This window comes from Hipposideros armiger, unplaced genomic scaffold, assembly GCF_001890085.2.
Source record: "Hipposideros armiger isolate ML-2016 unplaced genomic scaffold, ASM189008v1 scaffold_4, whole genome shotgun sequence".
NCBI lineage: Eukaryota > Metazoa > Chordata > Mammalia > Chiroptera > Hipposideridae > Hipposideros > Hipposideros armiger.
The window spans coordinates 8,103,805-8,130,799 of NW_017731354.1; the positions used below are offsets into that span (position 1 = coordinate 8,103,805).

At 44.9% G+C, this 26,995-nt stretch overlaps 1 protein-coding gene across 1 annotated transcript in view; it reads left to right on the plus strand.

Annotated features, from left to right (window-relative positions):
• The window catches only part of FTO (FTO alpha-ketoglutarate dependent dioxygenase), a 240,691-nt gene that overhangs the window by 76,780 nt on the left and 136,916 nt on the right, over positions 1-26,995 (plus strand). Inside the window, exon 7 of the mRNA XM_019644285.1 lies at positions 13,582-13,706. Coding sequence (XP_019499830.1) covers positions 13,582-13,706 — 125 coding nt within the window. The remainder of the gene's footprint in view (positions 1-13,581; positions 13,707-26,995) is intronic.

The following is a 26,995-nucleotide window of genomic DNA, read 5'->3' on the forward strand; positions in this document are numbered from 1 at the left end:
TCACCATCACCATCACCTCACCGTCACCTCACCATCACCTCACTGTCACTGTCACCATCCAGAAGGCATCCAGCTTAGAGGTACTGGCTTATCTGGTGCAGATGATTAGCACTGAACAGGGGCTTAGGTGGTATAAAAATGACCAATTTCGGTAGCTTGACTGTGGCCCTAAGTGACTAGTGTTGTAACGTGGCCCACGCTGATTGGTTGCTTCTCTTGTGCCAGGTGCCATTCCATTCTAAGGACCCTATGTGTAAAAAATTGAGTCCTGTCCACCCTCTGCAGCAGGTGCTGCACATATCTTCACTTGCCAGGTGAGAAAACTGTGGTACCAAGAGGGGAAGTAACTTGACGGTGGCTGACTCAGCCACTAAGGCGGTCAGATGCCAGAGCCGTGGTCTTCCTCCTCCTGCTGAACCCCGAGGCCAAGAGCGACCTGACTCACCATCCACTGTGCTCTTTTCACGGCAGCCAAGACTTGAGAATCCCGCCGCATCAGCTTCGCTTAAATTTGAGTTCTGTGCCTTCTAGTACCTCATCAGACACAGTGACATTTAAAGTGCAGAATGGTGTGTTCGTGTACATGTAATTTTCCCCAACCTTCCAGTCCTGCATCGATGTTTCTCTCATATTTTGTACCCCAGGCTGCTGAGTGTCCCCCAAGCATTCCCAATGCCTTGTGTCTAACACTGAACTCTTCCCTTATGGCTTTGGGGAGCTACTCGCTCTCTCTGTGCCTCAGTTTCCTCATCTTTACAAGAGAGCTGCCGCATATATGGTTATTGCTGGGTGCCGTGAGATAAAGTTGGTGAGGTGCCTTTTGCAATGCCTGGCGCATAGTAGGCACTCACCAGATGCCCCTCTTGCTGTGACTGCCACCTGGGGGAGCAGTTCTCTGGGCTTGGGGGCAGGAGAAGGGTCTCGGCGGGCACTCTGGCGTCACCCTCCCGAGTAGTGAAAATGTCCACTAGGCCTTTGGTTTGGATGTTACTGAAAGAGGGGCTGGACAGGAGGTGGGGGGGAGGGGATGGGGAGCAGAGAGATACAAAGGAGAGAATTACAACAAAGAGCCTTTTCTGCTCCATTTCTTGTGTAGAAAACATATGTTCAGCGATGCAGGCAGCAGTTGGGTTAAAGACACACTGTAGGGCTGCAGACAAAAGGCCTGCGCTCCTCCTGCATTCACAGCGTTTCCAAACATATTCACTTGCCTCACTTGTTAGGGACCGAGCTGTCAACCGGATCCTCCTGCAAGTGTGATTTCTTTTTCCTCGCTCCCTTTCAAAGGCCTCCCCGCCTTCCCCTCTCCCCCAATGTCTTACACTTCATATAATCCGGTGTGCGTGACAGGCCACTTCAGCCTTTGTGCTCCTGACATGTGGGGGAGGAGAGGGCTGACCCGATGGCCATCCCGGGTCACTTTCCCCTTGGCCGAGGATCGGAAGGTGCTGAGCTGCGTGTAGGCCAAGCAGCCTCAGTGGCTCAGATATTTCGTGCTTCACCTTCAATTAACAGGCCGACGAATACACTAGTGCGAGGAGCGACTCAGGGGCAGCGCCTGGGACCTGGGGGCCTGTGCATGATGTCGGGTTGGGAGAGCACTTGCTTTTGTTTGTAGGGTGAATAGTTTTTGGTGAAAAGGCAGAGATAAGGCCAGGCCCTGCTGAAGTCATTGGAGAGAAGTTGGCTGTCCTCCTCTTGGGTTGTTGGAAAAGTCATGACGCATTTTTGCAACGAAAAACATAGGAAAAATACGTCATAACTTTTCTGACAACCCAGTAGTATTCTCTCTGTGAAATGTGTGCATGTGTCCCTCCTCAGTTCTAGGTCAGGTAGTGCTGGTCTGTGCCATGTGTGTACTTTCAACCTTTTAATTTTCTTTATTAAAGGTTGTGCAGCCATGGTAAGTTTCTTGCCATGGATGAGACTTGAGAAAGATACTTATGTGCATTACTTTGTAGTTATATATATGTACATAATATAAAAGTATTTACATATTACTTCTATGTCTAATCTATTAGAGCTTCCATTGCAGTGAACAGTCAGCTAGAAATATGAACAATTCTCGTGCCAGTGCTTCTGCCACGATGTGTATTACTCTTGGGCGTTTCACCTTCCCACCCTCAGTTTTCCCATGTACAAAATGGAAATTCCATTACGGCCACCCCGATAGTGCATACTGCAGTAAAACAAAATACGTATCTGTAAGATAATGGTCAGTGAAAACGCTCCCTTGTCTTGGTAGAACTCTTGTGTTGTGTCTTCATTATTGAGTCAATTTCAAAGCTCTTGTTTCTTTTTTCTTTCAAAACTCTTGCTCGTGCTCTCCATTTCATGATATTGTTCATTAGTTGGGTTGCTCATCCTGAAAAGCACCAGCATATTCCGAGGAAGGCGCCGGAGCAGGGAGCCAGGGCCTTTCCCATTGGCTGAGAGCTCCAAATGGGCTGTTAGCTCATTTCAGCAGTAGAGGCAATTACCACCCTGCTAATGAATAGGCAGTCAAGTGGAATTTCCCGTATATAGTGTCTTCTGGTGTGAGGATAATTTCAACACCTGAAAATCCTCAGACATAAAACATTGTGTAAATATTTTCTAGTGAGAAATGCCAGCACAGTCATCCCCGCCAACACGTCAGAGCTGACAAGGGGAACTACTGATGGTATTAGTTTTTAGTGCTGTCATTTGAAAATCCTTGAAAGGAAAACTTTGTCAGAATGTGTATATATTCCCCTCAGACCGAAAATAAGTCTGCAAAGATTTTAGTAATGGGTGAAGCTAATAGACTGCAAGCTAGGATAGAATTGCCCCTGAGGTGGCACCTTCCTCTTCTGCCCGGAGTGGAGTGTCACCCAGAGCCAACAGTGGAACCGCTGGAAAATAAATCGCTATTATTTCTCATGTCGAATGGACGCATTTTGCAGAGTGATGGGAAGGGGAGCTGAAGGTAGTAAGAGTGTGTTTGCAAGGCTTCCCCCCCTAGTGTCTAGGTTTTGTTTATTTCTTGTTTGTAAAGAAAGCTGATGCTTCAGGAGTTGGAATAATTCCTGGACTTGCTTGGTAAGAATAATCACGCTGCTTCTTTCACCTCTCTGTGAATCAGCTTTATTATATGGTCTGCATGGAAAAGTGACCAAGAGGAGACGCTACCAAAACAAATAAATCGATTAGGCTACTTGGAAAACAGAAGGGAAAAAAGAACAATGATCTTGTAAACTCCATAAAGGTAACAAAAAAAAAAGGCTCTCAGTGAGTATGCAGAGACTAGAAATCAAATCCCATTTGCTATCATAAGAGGCCCGTTGTTTTAGCCTCCATAGTTAATGTACTGTATGTGAAAGATTTAAGACTCGTTGGAAAGCTTTGCTTCTGTTTTATTAGGCTGCTATTGAAAAGCCAACAGCATAACTTCGACTAGGTGCTTTGAGATTTCTTAATGGGCTGTCAGGGGCAAGACACCAGGGCTGTGCTATACTAGCCCTTTCCTGTACATTAAAACAACGGGGGCCAAGCGATCACATACAGAAGTATGAATTACTTGATGCTTTCTCTGTTCCATATGGCCAGCCATGTCTTTGGCAATTAATCATGTACAAAATCAGTCGAGTGCTTTCTGAAGCATTGAAGTCAACATTTAGTTGTACCTGTGCCAGTGGGGGCAGGGGGGGCCGGGGGTTTCACGCGGGAAGTAGCAGGGTGAGGGGCTGCTGGCGCCAAGGCCCAAGCAGCTGGCTTCTATAAACAACACTTTTTTTCCTCTTCACCTTTTTTTCTCTCCCTTTCCTTCCCTCTCTCCCTCTCTCCCTCTCCCTCTCCCTCCCTCCCTCCCTCTCTCTCTCTCTCTCTCTCTCTCTCTCTCTCTCTCTCTCTCTCTCTCTCTCTCTCTCTCTCTCTCTCTCTCTCTCTCTCTCTCTCTCTCCCTCTCCCCCCTGTCTTTCTTTCTTTCCTTTTTCTTTCTCTCTTTCTTTTTCTTCTTTTCTTTTTTTTATTTTCTTTCTTCCATTCCTCCTTTCCTTTCCTCTCCTTTTCTTATTTCTTTCTTCCTCCCTTTCTCCTTTCCTTCTTCCCCTCCCTCCCTCCTCTCCTCCTTCCATTTCCTGCCCAGTACCCCAGGTTAGGCACCCCAAGTTAGGCACACGGGACAGGCCATCTCTCCCTTCCCAGCCTGGGCATTCCAGCAGTCACCCACGGGACTGTCCTGGGAATTCACGCAACACCTGGCAGGTTGCAGTGGCTCCATAGCTTTTAGTGAAACACATGAGTGTGGTGATTTCTGTACTGGTAGGGGGAGAAAAATAGAAGGTACTGTGAAAGTGCTTTGGAAAAAAAGTAATTATTCAGATTCCTGGCTGTGGTATTGTAGGATAAAAAAAAAAAATCTCTCCACACCTTCTGTGATACTTTTCCCCCAATTTTTTTACCCCTAATACTGCTGATGATAGTAATAATAACAATTTGTAACATTTATCGAGCATTTTGTACGTGCCAAGCGTCATGCCAAGCACTTTACATGGATTAACTCTTGTAACCATCACACGGGCTTTAGATTATGGAACTTCTAGCCCTTTACAGATGAGGAAACTGATCAAAGAAACGTTTTCCAGGAATGCTTTCCCCACAGACATTCTCGATTATTCTCAGCTCCTGTAGCTCAATAGTACAGGATGGAAAAATGCTGAGATATGTCATTTGGTAAATGCTGCTGAGATGTTCATTTAAATAAAATGGGTCTTTAGGTCACAATAAAAGGCTGCTTTGTCCGCAGCCTCGTGGAGACTACTGCCTTTGTGCCTCCCTTTCAAGACAGTCTAGCTTATCTCTTGCTTTCCTCAGTAAGGAGACGGTGAAGGAAGGGTAGGGTGGGGGAGGGGAGGGAAAGGATGAAGACAGCAGACGTAGTGGTCCAGGAGCCCCGGCATCCAGTGGGGACTTGGTGTTATCTCTTAGCCGAGGTCATCCAGGATGTGTCTTCTCAAATTCAGGAAACAGGGGAAAGAAAGTTTTAACATTGTGTAAACATTAGCACCCCCAAAACCCCCTGCTCCCGGAGAGGGAGATAAAGTAGGCAAAAAGGCCGAGAGGAATGTTTATTTGTTCTGCTGGGCTGTGGATCCAAGCATGCTGGAAATCTGTGCTGGTGCCCAGTTCCGCTTAGAAAATGTGAAGGCATCACTCAGCATTGCGCTGCAGAGTACTCACAAAAGAGCCACCTTAGACTGACAATCAGCAAATGAAGGGAGACCTGAGATCGACCTCTCTTTGATGGGACTGAGGCTATCTCCGTGGGTTCTGTGCCTTTCTTCTTCTTCTTTTTTTTTTCCCCTAAAAAAAAAAGGGGGAAGAAAGAAAGGGGGGGAAAAGTGCTTCTGGACTTTTGAAGAGGGGAGCCCTGGTTGGGGTTTTGACAGCCCGTGGCAATGTTGATGTGAGGAAATAGCTTTCCCAGCTGATAACATCTTAAACCAAGTTTCTTCACAAGTTGAACCTTTAGCCCTCATTATCAGTCCTCGCATATCTTTGTAATTTGTGTGTGCACAGGGGAAATACAACCTCAACATGAGGCAGATACGTATATAAAGCATGTTAGGATTGCCATTTCTCCCATAATGACAGCAGCCGACTTTTGGTGGTGGTGAGGATGCCGAGGTGGCAAGCTGGGGAAGCGGTGAAGTTCTGGCGTCCTGGTGTTTAGGTGCCTTTTCAAATTGGAAAACCAGCAGCAGATTGTTTTTTGTTGTTGTTGTTTTGTTTTTATGAACTAAGCAAGGGATTTGCCAGCCGTGTTTGTGGAATGCCTCCTGTTTTCATCCATTTCCTTAGAGGTCACAGATTTGTAAAAAGGATGGATTAAATCTGAGTTTTGGATTTAAAGGCCTCAGAAGCTGTTACCCTAAATCAGAAAGAAACCAAAACAATTAAAAGCGTACAAAGAATTATTAGTAAGGAGTAAATGCTATAATTCTCCTTTTAAAATCTCAGAGCGTCTGAAAACGTTATATACTACAAATTCTGCATATTGCATGTATGTCCTTATGTGCTTTTGTTATGATACCCTAGAATTAAGACATACTGGAAGTTGCTGAGTGTAAAAATATATACAAGAATTAGGTGAATGGCTCAGTTTTAATGGAATAAGTTCAGCATTTTCCAAGAAAGATGCGAAAGTTAAGCTTAAAAATTCAAGGCTTCTTAGAGCATAGAGTTTGGGTTTTTCTTCTCTCCTTCCCAATCTGTGGCCACCCCCAACCCTTCTGGTTGTGATTCTTTTACTGTGGTTTTAGGCATAAAGTTTTGAGCCAGGAGAAACTTAAAAACAATAGGGAATTCTTGGAGGTCCTTAGAATGCTGTGGGTTGCCATAGTCCATCCAGTGTAGTGTTCTCTACTGAAAGGAGAGAGAGAGAGAGAGAGAGAGAGAGAGAGAGAGAGAGAGAGAGAGAGACTCCTTTCTTTGGCTTATTAGGAGGAGCTGCATAGATTAAGTGTGATTGTACTATAGAAAAACCACATATTTTTAGACATCCATCCAGATGGGTATTGCTCTCCTAAGTAGTCACCTGGGGATTGCATATATGTTTCTCAATGCTATTGCTTAAAAATAGCTTCTACAACTTTTTTCTTAGACTCACCTTTAGGAAGAGTTGACTCAAAACCAGCGCTTGTTTCACATACTGTCTTGTGATCTTGACTAGCACTCTCTGGCTTGTCCCCAGCCATGCTCTGGCATGTCATTTGGCTTCATTTATTCAACAAGCTTCTATCAGGATCCACTTTGGTGACATGGCGCCATACAAGGCACCTGGGAGGGTAGTAGGAAAAAGTGGGTACGGACCCTATCTGTTCTGATAGAGCTCACATGCTGGAGGAGGAAACACCTGAGGGATAAATAAGTGCAATGGAATATGGCACGGTTTGTGAGATGCTCAGGGCTGGCACATCAGAAATGACGATCAGCTGTACTGCATTTGGTGGAAGGATGTGGTTCATGGAAGACTCCACAGAGGTGGTGTTATCTGAGATGTTTCTTTCTTTTTTTTTTAATTGGGGAATTGGGGAAGGGGAACAATGTTGGGGAATTGGGGAAGGGGGACAGCCAAGTTATTGTCTTTCAGTCTTAGTGGTGGAGGGCGCAGCTTAGCTCAACTTCAAGTACAGTCACCATGTGGCCGCCCGGCGGCAGCTCAGGGCAGCTCAGCGCAAGGTGCCATGTTCAATTTTAGTTGCAGGTGGGCGTAGTCCACCATCCCATGGGAGAGTCGAACAAGCAACCTTGTTGTTAGGAGCACGTGCTCTCACCAGCTGAGCCACCTTGAGATGTTTGTTTGTTTGTTTTTTAATTTTATTTATTTATTTATTTTACTTTTGAGATGTTTCTTAAAGAATTAGTAGTTACTGGTAAGTTACACAGCTAGGTACAAGTAAATACATAGTATAAAAAAGCTGTGTATTTTCAGGGACTTGTAGTTAGTGTTACATGGAAAAGAAGATGGCAAGAGATAAAATTGGAGAAGTAAGCAGGACTTATATGAAGAAGAGGCTTTTTTTGGCCAGGTTAAGGAATTTGGGCTTTTAACAAAATTACTTTTTTTTTTTTTTTTTTTATCTCTCCAATGCCAATAACTGAAGAATGTGTGAGCAGAGCAGCTCTGGCTTGGTGGGGTTTTGGAGGCTTCATGTCTCTTTTGACCCTGAGGTACTTCCTGGAAATGCCAGGTCTTCACGAAGACAGCTTAAAACCCCAGCTGATGCTCATGCTGAGTTTGAATGGAAAGGAATGAGCATGTCCAGACTTGCACTTTCAAAAGATTATTCAGGTAAAGGATGAGAAAAGTTCACATAAGGATGAGATTGACCCAGAGAGACGAGTTTGGACGACATTCCGTAGTCCAGATGAGAGATGGGCCTCAGCGAAACCAATGGCGTGAAGACGAGCTACGTTTGCATCCTGCTGAACGGAGGGGAATGACGGGGTTTAATGTTTAGGCTCCGGGAGTGCCGAGAAGGGGATAGGACGAGTCCGAGGGGGCCAGTCCGGTTTGAATGATTGCATTGACAGGGATGTCACTGGCCACTCTGGGGAACTATGGGAGACGGAGTGGGTTGATGAAGATGAAAGAAGTTGGAGAGCAAACGTTTTCGGTTCAAATGTGGGCAAGTTGAGGTTGAGACGCCATGTTTGAGGCGTGTGTCCAAGGAGAGACAGCCAGTTGTTGGGTCTGTGGGGCGAGAGCGCAGTGGAGAGTTCTCTTCGAAGGTAGACATGTAGATGCCGTTAGTCTCCAGGGGACCCCTAAAGCCACTGAGGAGGAAGTCACCCCCAGAGAGAGCAAGCAGAAGGGATGAGAGGAGAGCCAGGGGCATAGCTCTGAGCTGACAATAGGTGAGGGTCCTAGAACCTGGAGCCCTCGTAGGAGATTAAGAAGAACAGGACAGGTGTGGGGCGATGGCCTGAGAGAGATGTCTACTAGCGGAGAAACATCAGGTAAAACTGGAACGGATTCTAACAATAAAATCCACTCTCAAAGAATACAGATGCCCACTACCTGGCATATGCCTCTGGCTCCCAGTGGAGGCTCTTACCGTAGGTTGTGGTTGCCTGATTTCCTTTTGAAGTTTTTCACTGAAAGTAATAGGCAGTTTCAGGAATCCGTTTGTTAAAATAGCAAGCACAACCTAGCACAAGGGTGATTCGTGAGTTTAAGATGAAACTAAACAATCATCACCATAGTGGCATATGCATTGGGCAAATATACCACAGGACCCTGTGGAGAGGGTCTGTGGTCATCTCCACGTTGCAGGGGTGGCAAAGGCTCACAGCTAGGAGGTGACAGAACAGCCAGCACCTGCCTTCGAATATTCTTGGTCTGATTGGCCAGCAGTTCCATAGATTTCTGTGGAAAAGGAATTACTAATGAGATGAAATTCAACCTCCAGTGCATGATTCCTAAACCTATGGTGTACTTTCTGTATACTTTGAGGGGGAAAAAGGGAGAGTGTGTTTTTGGAGATAGGAGACTGTTTAAAATAGGTACTTGTTTGAAGACAGTTCTGTGTTACCACTGGTGAGAAAATGGGCTGTTCACATTTCCTTTGTAAAGTCAACCTTTGAGAAACCCACACTATTATAAGAGAGAAATTTCACCTTAACGCTTGTAAAAAGGATACTCTTGGACACTGAAATTTCCTTTTGTGCAATGACTTCTTTTCACTCTAAATTTGATGGAATATCTGTATTTCAGGGTCTGAATGCTCAATCTAAGTTCACCCATTTTTTTCCCCCAATACCTTATAAAAAAAATTCTTTTGGTAACAGAATTTGTTTTGTCATCCAGATACATTTCTGTGTATTTTTGCTGATACTTAGTCATTAGATGGATTTATATGTAAGCATGTTCTCTACATTCTATCTTGCCCTAAAAATGTAATGAAAAGGAATTTTAAAAATTAAATTTTATAGCGTTTTTGTGCGGTCCAGTAGACTTTTTTTGATATACAGTTCTATGACTTGTAACATATCTGCCTGTAACTCATGTAACGACCACCGTAACCAGGAAACGGAATAAATAGTTCCATCCTTCCTCAAGTTCCCTCGTGCTGCCCCTTTGTAATGAAAGCCCTCCCCACCTAATCTCTGGCGGCTACTGATTTGCTCTCTGTCCCTATAATTTGCCTTTCCCAGAATGCCGCATAAATGGGATCCTTCAGTGTTTAATCTTTGGAGACCAGCCCCTTTCCCTCAGCGTAATGACTCTGAGATCCTTCCCTGTGGTTGCATGTATCAGCCACTCATCCCTTTTTATTGCCGAGCACTGTGCCAGCGTATGTTTGTAGCACAGTGTGTTTGTCCATTTACCCTTCACAGGGCATTTCGGTTTCCAGTCTGGGGCAATTATGAATGAAGCTGTTATACCTATTTGCATACATGTTTTTGTGTGAGTAAGCCTGAGTTTTTTTTTTCGATAAATCCCTAGAAATGGGGTTTCTGGGTCACATGTTAAGTGTGTGGGTCATTTTATAAGAAACTGCTACACTGTTTACCAGAATGGCAGTGTTTTGCATTCCCACCAACAATGCATAAACTTAAAAAAAAACTTGAATGCTATTTTAAATGCTCTTGGGTTGAAGTTGGCAAGTTGTGTGTCACAGCTCCTTAGGACTCTGAAGAGATGCCTCATGACAAAGGGAGAATCTAGGCCCTCCCCCCGCCATATCAGCTTCAGAGAGAACTGCTCCAGTTTTATTGTTATGTTAAGTTCTGTGTAAAAATACATTTGGGGAGAAAAGAGTTGTATCTTGGAAGTGTTTGGAAACCATTGCAGCAGGGCATTGCATCCAGATGTGGACCACGGGGTTCCCCAGGGACATGCTGGGCGGCACCCCGGGAACTCTGCACGTGGTGAGGAAGGGTTCCCCTCTTCAGCCCCTTTTCAGTCCATGTGATGATGTCAAGGAGGTCTTCATTTAGGCCGATATGTCTATGACGTCCCCTAGTGTGTGAATGTCCTCTTTTATAAGGAAGGCGCAGGCTTCGGTCTCAGAGCCTTCAGCAAGCAATACGACCCATTCAGGCTGCCAAAAACCCTATAGCTTTGTGTTTCATATGTTGTTTTTATGGTTATCTTCTCATTTAGAACAAGTACCACCGGTGTTCCATCTTTCTTTTGAAATACATTTGTTTAATATTTTTAAAAATGGATCAATTTATAGAAAAATATTAAATATTATATATCTTATATACAGATATGGCAAGGATTATGAGAATGTGCTAGAATGACTGAAGTTTGGGAAGCTCTCAACCAAGGGATTTGGTTATTTAAATTGATGGTGAAGTAGCCTTCACCGGCGACTCATGGCAGCCCAGCTCCGGGTCGAGCCGCTGTTCACCATCTTTGCTGCAGAGGGCGCAGCGTCACTGGTCCTAATGTGGGATCCGAACTGGGGCCCTGCTGCTCAGAGCCGGCATCCCAAGTCAATCCCCAACCAACGTGCCACTCGGCCGGCCCAATAATTTTATTTTTATCATGTCTTGGGAGCCATCTTGATGTGTACTCTGTCTTCTGTTGGACACATTTTTGCATTTGGGGAAAATACTAAGTACCTGCAGATATAGTGACAACCTACATGACTTTCTGAAGCCCCTTCCAACTTTGTAGGGTATCACAGTCAAGCAGCAATACAACAAGTACCGTTGTTAGGATAGTCACTGATGCCAGCACGTCTCTGCAATTAGATGTCTTTGACACTAGACGTCACAAATTGGCAGCTGCCTGAGTTCCGTTCGGCCACTGGTATTTCTTGTTTGGCCCATGTGATATCTAAAAAAATTTTTGGAAAAATTAGTTTCCACCATTTAAAAATCAGGAATTTTCACATTTTTTTCTTCTTTAAGAAAAAGCAGATTTCATGTTTGTTTTGAAAATTCATGAATCTGGCACCACTAAACCAACTTATCTGAATGGACGGCTGCCATTTTAGACAGAGCGTGTGCTCTCTTCAGATAACCTTGGCTTAACCCATTCAGGCTACCTTCCTGGCCCTGGTGGGTATTTGAATTTGCCCCCGACCGTCTGAGCCATAGAGCCTGGGCTTCCCGCAGTAGACTTGCCTAGAAAAACAGCATTCCTCCCTGTGCTGGAGGGCTGACATGTTGTTGCCCCGAAGCTCACTGAGTGTCAACCTGGCTGTATCGCCTGGTGTAGTAGATGTAATTCTGGACCTTGGAGGCAGAGATCGGGGTCCTTTTCCTGGTTAGTGCTCGTCAGGTTATCTTGGATCCTTCAAAATGGAGATACTGTTTCCTGTTTCAATCTCTTTGTCTTCACTTCTTTGTATCCTCTTTGTAGAGTTTTTGATTGTAAGCAACAGTTGAACAAAGTGGGACTTGATTGAGAGGATATTGGATCACTCAAGGCAGCAAAAGAAAAGGAAATGATCTGGACTCAGAAGTTCAGGAAACCAGCAATACTTGGAGGCCCGTGGGTGGTACAAACTAAGGAAATTGATAAATTGCCTCCAAATATTTTCCCATTCTTTATCATTCTTCTGTGTCTGAAGTCCTGGAAAACAGAATGAGGGTGGCTTGGCCCCACATCCTTGATGGGGGAGAGGGGGACACTTGGGTTGACAGTCCCTCTAAGGCTCCATACAATGGAAGGCTTCCTCCCCGAGAGGCGATCTGGGGGCTGCGTATGGATGGAAGCCAACCAAACAACAAATGGTCACCACACCCTTTCTCAAGGTTGTCATGACAATACTAAATGTACCCTGTAAAACGCCATAGAACCGCAAGGAAGTAGTATTTCAAGTTGCATCCAAACCAAATTATGAGCGTGCTCTTAAAGGCAGGCGTTGGCATCAGATAAGGAAGACGTCGAGTGACTAGAACAGAGAAAGTGACAATTTCATTCCTTTTAGTCCTTGGTTTGGTTATAACATCTCCAAAGAAGCCACACTAACTTTCAATGAAAACCAACATTTATAAATTCTAAAGGTTCCTACTCCAGTCATGTGATGAAAAGTTCTGTGATTGAAACTTGAAAGGCATTTGCTCACTCAAATTTCAAGTACTGATAGCATACTTTTTCATTGTTTTCATCATGTTACATAAATGTGCCTGTTTAAAATACATGTATACAAAAAGCATACAGGGGTAAGTTGTAGAAAATTGAAAAGACAGTTTCAAATTTGAGTTTGAATGCACTACTGCTGCTTGCTAGAGTGAGCAGGGCGTGACGTGGTTGGGTTGCAACTGCTCCTAAAAGCAGCACCTGACGTTTCACAGTGTTAGGAAGAGGATGCTGTGTTTTCATACTCACCTGTGAGCCTATCAAATAAGGACCTATCAAATGTGCCATGACTATGCAGGACCATAAACGAAGTGATTCTTCCCCAAATCCTGAGTCTCTGTGCATAAGAAGCCCTGTACATATTATTTGAAATATGTAGTGGATTTTCAAAGCTGGAAAGATATTAACTGAGCTAGAATACTCTTTGATTTTTGTGCCCTTATTCTTTCTTTCTCTGTAAGATCTTGACTTGCAACAAGCAATGGAAATGAATGAACAAAACAAACAAACAAAAAGACAAAAACAAAAATAATTGTCGCCATGGCTGGAAATACAAATTAATGATGCAAATGAGAGAAGCAGTGCAGAAAAACCTCAGCTGGGTGGCAGGAAACAGAGAGAGCCCAAGTCAGAGACTGCTCTTTTTTAAAAGGCACAACAAACAACTCCCAGAGACGTGTACGTGAAAATCATCTCTAATAATAGCTCATGGTAGGCAATTCCCAGGAAGAAAAATCATTGGTGCGCTGAGAAAATTAGAGTGAGAACGCACAGGGTCTTGATGTGTTTCTTAAGGCAATGGGGCTTTAGAGTTTACCTTTGTGCCATGTCCATTGATTAAAGACAAAATATATGCCGGCCATTTTTGACCATCATTTACCGTATTGATTTGTTAGCAGGGGAACTGTAATAAAAAAGCCATTGATTTACTGTCCTTATTTGCTTATGGGCTTTTTTTTTTTTTTGTATTAATTTTTCACTTTCTCCCTCTCTCTCTTTTGGATCCTTTCTTCCAGACAAATGCTGTGCTTCGTGAAGTCCGAAGAGAGGGGGTCCCTGTGGAACAAAGAAACGAAATCCTGACCGCCATCCTTGCCTTGCTCAGCATGCGCCAGAACCTGAGGAGGGAATGGCATGCCAGGTTAGTTCCCTGAGGACATGACGTTGGCTGGCCCGGAAAAACGAGAGCTGTGTCCCGCCCGCTGGCCTCACCCTTCTCGTTTGAGGGGCCGTGAAAAATGGCCACGTTGCCGATGCTTTCCGCCAAAGTTAGCTCCTGCACATGGTATCTCCGTGAACTGCAGCGATCCCCAGTGTCCTCTGTGTGTGTACACGAGTGATCCCCAAGCGTGAATGCTTACGTCTTGAGCATAATGGGATATGAAGAACCCTTTTAATCAACAGTCTAAGAGACGGGCGTTGCGATTTACTGAGGGCAGATGTCTGGGAAACTCCCGTAGTGCTATCATGTCACTTGATGAGAGGGCGCCTTGCTTGAAAGTAGTCTGTGTATCAACCCCGTTTTCAGACTCGACCAAGTAGGAATCCCTTTGGCTTCAACATAATTTCTTTGCACACGGATGTGCCTGTGGTTTTAGAAAGCTGTGACGGGTAGGAAGTTTATTCAAATCATCAGATTTTTTTTTTTTTTACAGAATTGAAGCCTGCATATTAAATATCATGTTATTGAAAAACAATCAATGGATGGAAAGCTGGGATTAGTTTGCCCACATGTTAGGGTTATTCTTTGGATGTGTAGTTTGTAAAAATTGTTGAATTATCGTCTATCTCTAAGCAAGAGGGAGAGGAATTGGGAAAGATTAGGCTGTATTTGGTCTCCGAGTCTACTTTGATGCTTAAAAATCCTGTGTGCCTGGGAGTCCAGAACATTTATTGATAGCCATAATATTCTCCAAATGAGATCATGCGACTGAATTTACAATAATTGATGGCTTTCCTAGTAACAATGATCATAAAAATAGATTTGTCAGAATAAGGCTGAAGATGAACATTTTCGAAGAAAGGAGATAGTAAAGAGCATTAAACTATCGGTTCTGATTGGGTATTGGAAGGCTGCTTTTTCAAATACGTGTATTATCTCTATATTCAGACTTACAGTGAAACAATTATTTAAAAATTTCCAGTGGTAGTCTTCCTTTCTGCCCTTTTTTGTCATGTGGTCAGAGTAAGTGACAGCTTTAACGACAGTCGGTGATTTCCAGTTTAAGTTTTAGTAATTTTTGAATTTTTGTTACCGTGTAAGTATATATTTCAGTGAAGTATGCATATTTTATTAAATAATGGAATATCAGTGTGGGGACATCTAAGAGGTTTTTCTCTCTCCATGTTTATATCTTTCCCCTGGTGATTAAATAGGGAAGGGAGAAATAAAGAAAGAATTCCCCTGTCATCTGTCTCCCACCAGCCCCATCCCTCCAAAGACAGCACCGCTCAGAGACCAAATGTTGAGAATGGATGTCTTCTGTTGAGTGCATTTGGTTTGTTAACAATAATTTCCTAATACACCAAATCATCAGACAACGTGGCCGAAATGGCCTGTTGGAAAGGAGTCTGGTTTCAGCATTTCTGGCCTGTGCTGCTAACAATTTAATCAGGAGCTGGAGCCAGTGTTGAAGTTGATGTAGTCTAGCATCTGAAACAAAAATTCTCAAGTCCTTTGTGGTAGGGAGAAGAGAAAGGGCTTAGCAGCTGACGCTGTGCAGGCCTCCTTAAAACCAAACACCTAAAGGAAAATTTCAAGAGGATGGTGTCTTGAGAGCTCAGAAGGAAAAGTGTCCTCAGAGTATTAAATAACCATAATCCTTCCCCCCACCCCTTCTTCACCTTCATTTGATGTTCCCCATCCCGGTGACCTGTCTGAAAGACTCATCCACATGATCCGTCTAAACAGACTGTTACCATACACCTTTTTTTTTCCTCATCAAAGCTTCCCCTGGCTGTCTGGACTCTGGCATCGCCTCCTGTAGCCATCAGGTGCGTGGTGGTGAAAGTTATAAAACATCCACTGTGGCGCTGACTGAGCTGCCTGTGTTCCAGAGGCTGGCCTATTGCGTACGTCGGAATTACACCAGGAGAAATGTGCTTCGACAGAACGTAATTAGTGCTTGCCAAAGGCCAAGCGATAGGTTACAGTATTTTACTTGCCTCAAAGCTATCAGGGGATCAGTTAGATTAGATAATAGAAATTTTTTCCTCTGAAAGTTAAATACAGATGACTGTAATTACCTTATATTGCCCGTTAGAGAGTGCGTTATGAATAGTACAGCTTCAAGAAATTTAGGTCAGCCGAGACTCCGCAGCTGGCAATGACTTCAGTTTAAGGTCCCCGTCTTCCCTCTTCAGCAGCTTCGTAGGGGATGATGATAGCAGGGAGAATTTTCAGCAAAACGTGTAACGTGGTTGTGAAATATTTGTATCCCTCGGGCCCGGAGCCCAGCCATTGTGTGGGACTCACTACATACAGTCTCTTAAACCGAAAGCACATGTTCTCTGTAATTTAGCTTTTGGAAGCAAGTGTCAATTCTGCATGACTTGGGGGTAACCGAGTTTGTCACAGCGTCACACAACCCTGCGATTCCAGAGGCACATCTGAGTGCTGCGGGTTTCCTTCCCCAAGCTCCGTAATCCCATAAGCAACCCTCTCCAAATAGGCTTATTAGGGCTGTCTGTTCACTTCCCCGGAGCTGAATGATTCAAAATACGTCGGGAGAAGCTGTGTGAATGCAGGGTAAGTGTTAACAGAAGTGGTACAGAATTTCTGAAGATTTGGCTTTGTTTATACAGTCCACTCTGCCTGATGGACAGCTTGTTATAGCTTTTAAAGAACTGGGCAAGCCCTCTGCTCTGACCCCTTCTTGACCTCTGCAGCCCAAAGGTCAGCCTGCAGCTAATAAACTCTGAGGCTCTTAGGGTCTACTGTAGGAAAAGGCAGAAAAAGAGCAGCTGCGAGGACTGGGGATCCCAGGCTAGGCTGCTTTAAGGTCACTCTCTGATAATGAAAATGATTACCAAATTATATGGAAGTTTAACTGCAATAGCGAGTGAGAAGAGGGTGGAGCCCAGCATATTAGGTTTGATAAATGAACTGTGAAGAGGCCCATCTGGCTCTCAACATCTTTTCTCCCCCTCACTCCCTACCAAGGGGAAACATTTTAAAATAACAGCAGTACATATAGACTCAATGACCCATGCAAGGAGCTGGAATGGATTAAGATTTAATGGTGACAGTGGAAGAAATTATCATTTGAAAAGTGCAGTAAAGAAAAGGTACAGTTCAATGTCCATGCCCGAGTTGTTTTTCTAAATAAAATATAGTAAAAATCAGTGCCTTTGTGTATCTTACACAAATCCCTAGCGTCTTTCCTAGATTGCTGACAATTTTGAGGGCGTGTTTATTATGGAATAATTATTTGTAGTCAGCTTAAGGAGAGCAATGAGCTTCCTTTGCCGCAAACATGTCAGACTGAGAGTCAGATATTTTATTTCTGCCTGCTTGCTCCCTTTAGAGAATGTAGGTCAATCAAGTGTTAGAGAAAATGCCTTACCAAAAAAAAAAAAAAATTTGTGAGCTATTTCAACATCCAGTCACTGAACAGTATGTGGTTTTTTTTGTTTGTTTTGTTTTTTTACATTATGCATTTTTTGATACTGGATATATGTGTGACTCTTGTACACTGTTTAATTCTTACAAGTTGGCAGTTTTTCTGTAAAAATAGGAAGAAAGCACGTAATAGTAATTGAGTAGAAATGTTCCTTTCTTTATTCCTTTTTTCAAAGAACCCTCATAGTTATGCGGATCAGTGCCAACAAAGGGTAGGTCACAAGCTCTATGTTCATTTACTGTTAATTGATCAGAGTAATCTAGTTAAAGCTCTCTCCTTGCCTCATGTGAACATGGAGGGTCCTGGTGTCTGACCAGTGACGTTGGCTTCACAAAGCCCTGTCCTGCTCTTCAGAGACAGTTGGCCCGTTCCATGACTCTACTTTCTGAAGCCAGAATGATTTCATTTCATGAGCGTTTTGTACACTTTTGTATATGCTGCCATATACAAAAGACTGCATGAGAGGCTGTGTGTGCGCGGATGTGCCCATCAGCCCATTTAAGAATGTGTCTGGGGATGCGAATTTAGCAAGTTCCTAGAAAGAGGCTATGGAAGGCGGTGAGAAGGAAAGCGGGGGCGCTGTCGTCACCACAGCTTAGTGGCAAGTTGCTGCGACCCGCTCAGGAGAGCATTTAATTGTAGGTGTCTTTGCAGACGAGAATTGCTGTACCATTGAACACCTTTTTTCTTGAACTACATACATTGCTTACGTAATAAATACAAGCCTCGCCCAGACAATGATTATATTTAAAATAGATATAAAACGCTGCTAAATATTATCCAGAGTGAGCGTATTTTCCCTCTTTGGTTTTGACTTGACTGTGTATGTCCAAGGGGATTTACAGGTGAGCAGAAAGTTACATGGTAGACAACGCCGGGAGACGAGGAACTCTTAGAATTAATGGTGTCTTTTAACTTTAAAACAATGCCTTTAAATTTAGGCCAAGTACGGTATGAATACAAAAAGTGAGACAAGACCAGGCCAGTGGGGTTTTTCAAAAATTGAGATATAGTTCAAATAATATAAAATTTCCACATAATATAAAATTTTACATAACATAAACTTAATCTTTTCAAAGTATACAGCGAAGTGACTTTTTTAGTATGTTCGCAGGATTGCGCAGCTATCACCATTACGCAATTCGAGAGCGTTTCCATCACCTCAGAATGAAACCCTGGGCCCGCTAACAGCCACTCTCAATTCCCCCTTCTCCCCACAGCCCCAGGTAACCACACATCTCCTTTCTGTCTCTCTAGATTTGCCCATGCTGCACATTTCATGTGAATGGAATCACATAATGTGTGGCCTTGGTACACCTGGCTCTTTCGTTTAGCTCAGTGTTTTCCAAGTTCTTCCACGTTGTAGCATGTACGTACTTCATTCCTTTTTTTTTTTGCCAAATAATATTCCGTTGCACGGACATACCACATTTTGTTTATTCGTTCATCAGTTGAAGGACGTTTGGCTTGTTTCCACTTTGGGGCGAGGATGAATAACGCTGCTCTGAATATTCATGTACAGGTTTTTGGGTTTTCAGCTCCTTTGAGTGTATACCTAGCGATGGAGTTGCTGAGTCCTTGGTAACTGTATGTTCCACTTTTGAGGAGCTGCCATACCGTTTTCCACATCTGCCGCACCTGTTACCTTCCTACTAGTAGTATGCAAAGGTTCCGATTTTGCCACACCCTCACCAACACTTATTTCTTCTTATTATTATAGACATCCTAGTGGTATCATTGTGTTTCTGATTTGCATTTCTCTGATGACTCATGATCTTTTTATGTGCTTGCTTTAGATTTTTTTCTTAGGAGAGTCTCAAACATGGCAGACTCGTGTTTGGCTTGTTGAGTGGAGCTGTCATAAGAAGGCAGCTGCACCCATCTCCCCATGGCCTTGGGTGGGCCTGGCCCTTTATTTATTTGCATGTGGCCCAGCTGTTTCTGGAGAGCCCCTCCTTCTACCTTCCAGCATTCTCTTATGCTTCTTTCGTGGCAGCATCTCTGAGCACCGCACACTGGGTAGGAATGTAGCCTGATGAAATGGAAACTCTGTCTACTCGTCACTCTCAACTGCCAGCCTCACATGGGGCTGACTCTAGTTCCCACAGCAAACAGCTTCAGTGGGGTCCAAGGAGCCTTACAACAGTGCTGAGAACAGTTGCAAGAAATGTTTATGGCAGCTTCTTAGAGAAGCTTTGAGAACTACTTAATTCCAGATAAAAGTAACCCTCTAGACCTAGATGGTTTTAGATACATACATGTCTTGCCCGTACTGGTCTTTGGTGACTCAAAAAACTGCCAAGTTAGCACTTTCTCTGGACAAGTAAAACAGCTGTCATCGTATTGACCGCTCACCCCCTTCATTCTCCACAACCCCGAGCATTTCATTACCTGTTACCTCCAGGGTGGATCCACTTTGGGTGTTTTCATTAGCGCCCCAAAATCTAGCTCTAACCGCTCTTGTAATGAGTAGGATTTGCTTTTCTCCGTGAATCAACTTCAGAACTCGGATCTGGGTACAACAGGTACAGCAGTGTTCTGTGCGGCAGCTTTTCACACAAAACCTTTTCTGTGTGAATCACTTGTGCAGGTCGGCTCTGGCCTCAGACTGGCCTGGTAAGGTTCTCTCCGTGGAGACCTGTTTGTCCCTTTGCTTCCTGGCAGGCCTGAATTATACTCAGAACTAACAAGCTGGCCCAGAAGAGGTTAGCAATGAACTAATTTTTGGGGGGGGTGCTTGTTATGTACAAGTAACTGTGCCAAATGCTGTCGGACTATCCAGACCAGCATGGGTAGCAACATGTAGATTTTCATGCCGCTTTGTGCGGGGCCCTGCAGCAAACTGACAGATGACTTAGCAATGGACTCTTCTTCAAGGGAACTTCAAGTTTGGTAGAAGCTGACAAGAAAGAGTAACCTGACGTGTATTATCGGTGTATTTGGTCCTGTGTTCCGTGTTTACATGGCATCATCCCTGAGCCAGCCATCCCTGCCCCCTGCCCTTCCTGGATGTGAACTAGAAGAGGAGAAGAAGAACGGGCAGAGGAAGGGCCTCTCCCTAGGGTCAGTCCTCTGAACACGGGGATGGCTTTCAGGCCAGGAGGGCAAGGCTGAGGCTAAGTGTGGCTTCAAGTCCATATTCCCCCTGCCCCGGGCACCCGCCCTTTCTTTGCTGGTTACCTGCTAACGTCCTCATGTGGCTTTAATGGTATCAGTGCAGGGATGAGCCCCAGCTCTGGTGACTTGGCGTTCGGGCCTAAATTTGATTTCTATTGTAGGGAATCGTGATCACAAAAAGTGGAACCACTGGCTTTGAGACTGGGCTGTGGGATGATGAGGCTGAGACGACATGTGACTGAGGCACCTGACCATGTCCGCTGCTGGCGCTCATGCTGGGGAGAGTGGCTGCTGCTTCTGAAAGGCATCTGGGAGCTAGGAGCTGCGGCACGCGCCGTTCAGCCGGTCCATTGCTGCTGGCTGGATCGTTGGCCGTGTTGGAGTGAGAATGAGGAGGAAATAGGTGCAGGCGATTCCGGGAAGAAGTGGGCTGCGGCCAAGGTGCACTGGCCAGCTAGCTGTCATCAGAGTCTTTCTTCTTTACTGCATTTGTCCCATCTCCTTTAATCACTGTGGTCTCTGCTTTCTGCTGCCCTTAGCCGAAGACGGTCCTTTATATCTCTGAACCAGGTTACTCCATAAAACCTGATCACTCCATAAAACCTCCTCATAAATTGTGTAGGAATTGAAACATTGTATAAATTTAGAGCAAGGATTAAATGAGTGTAGAGATAGTGTTACCTTTTTTTTCCAAGATATAGCAACTTATCTGAAGGAGTCAAGTGTTGTTAATGTTATTACAATAACATTGTTACTGTCATTATTTTAACAGTTTTATGCGGGACACAAGCCAGTTGACTTCTATGCATCTTATTTATAAAAGCAACACATAGGCCTCAGCGTGAGCTCGGCTCCTGGCGGGTTTGTGTGATCGGTCGCTGGCTGTTTCTCACAGGCAGTGCTTCTTAAACTTGTTGAGAAAACATTGATTCATTTATTTATTTATTCAACAAGTACTTATTAAGTGCCTGCTACTAGCCAAGCACTGCTGTAGGTACTAGAAATACAGCAGTGAAGAAAGCTGGTGAAAATTCTCCTTTCATGGAGCTTGCATTCTAATCGAATGACAGACAAGAAGTGTTTTCCTAAGTGGAACTCTGAAAGTATCTTCTAAAAAAATGTATGTGGTTGCCACGTCCTGCATTTCAGCAGTACTCAGAACCAAAATATAGTCATGAGATAAAGACAGAAATTTTTCCTCTCTGATCTTCATCCCAAAGTGATCGATCACTGATTATAAAACTTGCAGTTCTGGGTGGTCACATTTGCGAGGTATTCAGGAATACCCGTGTTCACAGGAACGCCACCCTGGGCATCCTTAGCATTAATTTCTCCTTAGATAATCTGCACCCTGGTTCCCAGTGACTTTTCAAAAATAAAGGTGTCCCCTTAAAGGTCTTCTCTTTAAGGAAGCCTTAAATTCAGGCTATGTTATATTCACAAATATCTCTTAAGAGAGAACAGAAGGAGCTGTACCTACCTCCTAGGCAATGTGATATTATCGTGTGTATTACATGTGACAGTGCACTCCGCCTGGCATTTCCTGAATGGTGGCTGCGGTTACTGTGAGTGAGCTGTCAGCCATACATTGATTTCAGCCAGTATTTATTGAGGGCCTCCCTGTACAGGTACCACTGTGGGCCATGAGGCTACGGAGATGAGCAACGCTTGACTGGGGGAAGTGCATCATACGACATAGTATAATAAACGCCGTGAACGAAGTTAAGTCAGGATGCTATGGAAGCCCTTGTTCCAGGGAAGAGAGTGGCAGGTTCCTTTGAAGTATTCTTGTGTGAGTCTCGTGATGTACCCAGCCATTTCATGGGGAATACTGCCCCATGGTGAAATTGTGTCGGCTCCAAGTGGTTACGTAGCTATTTGTCTCTATGAGTGAGAAATAGGGAGAAATCTATATGTGATCATGGGTTATAGGATAAAATCTAGGCTCCCCTCTCTCCGGGGACCTAGCTCTCAATGTGAAACGGCGGGAGATTTATTTCTTTCCGATTTTCTTCAGAGTAAATTTCAGTAATATGGTGTAGAGTTTGGGAGCGTGAGTCAGATGGCCTGCGTTTGAATCTCGGATCCACTTCTCTAACTTCAGGCAAATTACAATTACACATTGTAATTAGACAAGCTAGTAACCCCTGTGAAGCTGACTTTTCTCCTTTGTAATTTTGGCCTAGGGATAATAATAGACCCTATTTCATAGGGCTGATGAAGGGGTTGCCTATAAAACACCTAGAACAATGCCTATCGCACACGAGGTGTTCTATAAAAATGATCCACCATCTTTAGATCAGAACAAAAATGTCAGGAACAAACCCAGCCACACTCATCCGACTGAGCTCTTTGGAAGGGGTGCCACCATGTTAAACCCCAGCCTCATGGCGGGGGCCCGATGTTACTGATTTGGTGTAGAGAGAAATGCTCCACCTAGGAGCTGGAGTTCACCTGTGTCAGGCCCTGGGCGAGGCACCGTCACATAGATTGACAGACAGAGACCGGAAGTCCGGTTCGAATCCTGCCTCCAGCTGGCGATGGACCCTGGGCTTGTCATAGACACTGGATCTCAGCAACTTCACCTGCAACGGAAGTGGCTTGATCCAGGTGACTCGAAGGCATCTACCGCACCTAACAAGGTGCGGCTCTGTAAGTTAGATCCCAGGGAGTAGCTAAAGGTCCGGTAGGTGTTACCCCTGCGAGCTTCTACCTCCACTGTCCTTGCACTAATTTCAGCCATCATAGCTGCTGACATTTATTGAGAACTCACTAAGTGCCAAACAGTTTTTTAAATACTTCATGAGATTAGAAAAAAAAAAAAAAGAGGCATAGAAATGCAGAGTAACTTGCCTAGGGCGACACAGCTACTAAGGAGTGGCGATGGAATTGAAGCAGAGAACAGCCCGGCTCAGACCTACGCTGCATGGCCTGTATGTACCAGGGCCCAGCAGGCGTCAGTCTGGTAAACGTCATGCGTTCACTTAGTATGGTGACGAGGTCCCACGATCAAGGGCTAGAGACCTTCCAGGGTCCTTCCCAGTGTGGAGATGGGCAGGTGTGCATCTGTAAAGATTTATTTCCTCAGGCACCTAAACGTGTTTCACCACTTTCAGCTGTGGGGGCATCGCTGTTATAAGGAAGTAGCTCCCAGCTCAGTCTTCATGCATTTTCCTTACCATAAGTCTCTTAAAGGAAAGCGACTACCTTCATAACCACGCCATGCCTTGTATGCTGGTTACAACCTTTGAGAAGGTGGGAGAGGAGGGGTGCAGATGAGAACATCCACATTTAGCCTCCAAGAATCTGTAAATCCTCTGAGTAGAGTAATTTGGAGGCTGGGTTGGTCAAGGCTGATTTGAGCAGGTTCCCTTAAGTAGAACAGGTCGCGTTTATCTCCTCTATGATGGATTAATCACCAGCTGTACAGCATGTTTATATATCTAGGAAACAATTGACCGCACAGGAAGAGTAGTAATTTTATTCTATCTCGGGGTGTCCCCGGTGTATTTTACAAATTTACTCTGTAATGTATATTCCGGTTATAGATAAAAGTTTAACTTTGGCTTTCAGTTGAGGAAGCACTGGTGGGGGGAGGGGGTAAGGAACAGCCCTGTTGGCCTGTAGGGGACACTGTTGCATCATTTATCACAATGATCTTCAGTATCTTGTCCCAGGACAAAACAAAACAAAACAAATCAAAAACCAAAAATGGGTCAACCACCTTAACTTTGCTTATGGAAATTATGTGAGCGATTCCAGTGTGTTTGGACTCTGCAGTGTTTGGGGGTCCAGATTGGCTCTCTCTCCATGCTCTCCTTGGGGCAGGGTGCTCAGGTGCACACTTCTTAGTTTAATAAACATTTAGGTTTAGTGGGCCATCTTAAGTTTTTACCGAGGTAGGTCCACATGAAGCAGAAATGCTTCCATTCTACTACTGTATTCTAAATAAACATCACACACCTTTGAAGGACAGTTGGGAAGGTCTCATTGTCTTTCTGTCACCCGTATCTTTTTCTTCACTGCGAAAGATGCTGTTTTCTGAGAAAATGAAGTCATGTCTGTGAGGCAGGCTTGTGTGGGGCTCGGTGCAAACTCCAGGAAGCACGATGCCAGCTGCTCGGCGCGGTGCTTGATTCCATGCCTCTCTTTCCAGACTGTCGACAGCCTCTGTATCGGTCCAGGTGCCCCATGGCCTTGCCAGCAAAACCTCCACGCCCCCCGCCCAGCGCTGGCCTGTTCCCTACCAGAATATGGGCCCTGGAAGGCGATGGTAATTAACCCTGGGAAAGCATCGGTTTTGCGAAGGCAGTGTGCACAGTAATGATATTGTTAGCTTGCTTCATTTCCAGTTTCACCATCAATTATGCCATGTGTTTCATCCAGTTGGTGCTACCCTCCCAGTGTTAATTATAACCTACAAGACTGTTACAGTTAATTTTATGGCAAGCATATTGTCTCTTCAAGGCTCCGGAGCAGCTCATAAATTATCTTGAAGGTAAAATGTAACTTGGGGAACCAGTTATGAAAATTCCATCCATCTCGCTTAGGAGCTGCAGCTGCTACTGTCAGCTGCCTCACTGATGCATTGTGAAGGAATTATGGTGGGTCAAGTTTAAGAGGGTAGGCCCAGGCTGTCACCGAGGAGAAAGGCTGTCCTGGCCCTGTCAGGCAAGTGCCTTCTGCCAATCCCCGGCGGTTTCACTTTTGCAGGCAGGAAGCGCCAGGCGGTGCAGGTGGATGGTCCCCAAGCTGTCTGTATTCATTACTTTACAGAAACTTGTTGTAGGCAGGCAGGTCCGGAGACCTTGCCTTTTCTCTGTTGTCATGATGTTAGGCATCATCTGCAAAGTGTGAGAGAGATAACTCTATAACTAACCCTGGGTTGGGAGACATGAGAGCAGAAGGGAGAGAGCCGCTTGGACCCCCCTGCCCCCACCGCCAGCCCCACGCCGCCGGCCTCTCGCCCCGCCGTTTCTGTCTTGTGAGAGCCCTGGCTGGAAGGAGCATTTTATTTGCGGTTGTTACTTTTCATATAATCTGATAAAGTGAGATTGCACCGCGAACAAATGTACTCTAAAATTGCCTGCTAAATAAATGAGCAGGTTATCTTATTGGGATAATAAACGCTCTCCTTCTCCGTTTCCTCACGCGAAGGCGAAGCTTTACATTTCAGCCCTTGGGGCTCGAGCATTATTATTTTTAATGACTGAACACAAGTCTTTCATTTAGCTTGTTTGTATAGTTACTGTAAATGATCTTTCTGCTGTTGGTTCTTCATTTGAAATTCTGCATGTTGCGCTCGCTTTAAAAGCTTTGAGGGGGCCTCCGAGAATTGGGAGCTGTGCTAAGCACAGCATCTTCAAGAAGCATTGGAAACAGGCTGCGGCAGAAAAGTCGGAGAGGGCGTGTTGGGAAAGGAGGCCTGCGTGTGTGAATCCAAGTGCAAGTTTGAGCGAAGCGTCCACCAGCAGTGCCACTGCAGCAGTGGCTTTATAAGGAATGGAGCCATTGCCATCGCCAGAGCGGCTGCTTGCTCCCTGTGAATCCGGAGCATGTGTGTGTGCATTCACCCACGTGCTGGCCTCCGTACCAGGGGCACCCATGACCGTGACACCTGGGCTGTGTGACTAAGAGAAGGAGACCTGGTTTTGAGCAATAAGAGGGCCTGTGGAATGAGGCGCCCTTGCCCAAAGGGACCGGGCTTTCTCAAGGAAGTGTCCTTCTAAGCTTTGGATGATGGCAGCACGATACCGGGATACTTGTGAGTTTTCTAGTGAATTCAGACAAGAGGTGGCAAAGGCAGATGTCTGCAGGACCTGGCAGAGAACCCAGGTGGATGAAGCCAAGCGAGGTGGGCTGGCGGAGAACGGGAAGTCCACACATGGTCTGACTCCCGCCTTGAAGCAGCCCAGCTCCGTGTTCGTAGGCCCTCTCCATTTTCAAGGAAGTGAAAATTCAGGTTGCGTGTATGCTTGCGAAGCCTCCTAACTATGTAAATGTTAGCAACAGTTCAAAAACCTGTACCTGTTGTCTGGGCCGAGAGGTACATGTCTGGAGACGGGGTGGTATGGCGAGGGTTCTGACATCGGGTGGAGGTCCTGTCTGCTCGGAGTGAAAAATTCTCTCAGCCTTCTCGCACTTCTTAAGAATAGAGGCAATGACCTTGGGCGAGAGACCAGAATGCAATCTGGGTGCTGCCTTCTATGACCTTGTAATACTGTTCTCCTCTGTGTAGGTTCTTGCTTGGAGGAAATGTGTGTGTGTGTGTGTGTGTGTGTGTGTGTGTGTGTGTGTGTGTGTGTTTTCCTTTAACTTGCAGTCTTTCTGTTTTCCTTTTACAGGGAAAGCATGTGAGGGTTTTTAAAAGTGAACGAGGTGTATATGGTGCCCACTGTCACCATAAAAACGGTGTCTGCAAAAAAGTTGGCAATTTTGAATCCGACGAAAGGCTTGACTCTCAGGAGGGAAAGGCAGGGACGTCATCGGTCGCGATCGCCGTTTCTCCTCTTCATGTACTTGAGCCGGTGCCGTATCCCCAGCTCCCCTGTGAGGGAGCCCAGCTGCTCTGCCATGACACAAAGATGTCATACGGCTGGAATAATCTTTTAGTCTCAGTGCTCCAGACTGATGGCTACAGGGAGGTGTGGTCGGGGAAGTTGTTAAACACATGTGGGTTTGATCTTCTGGA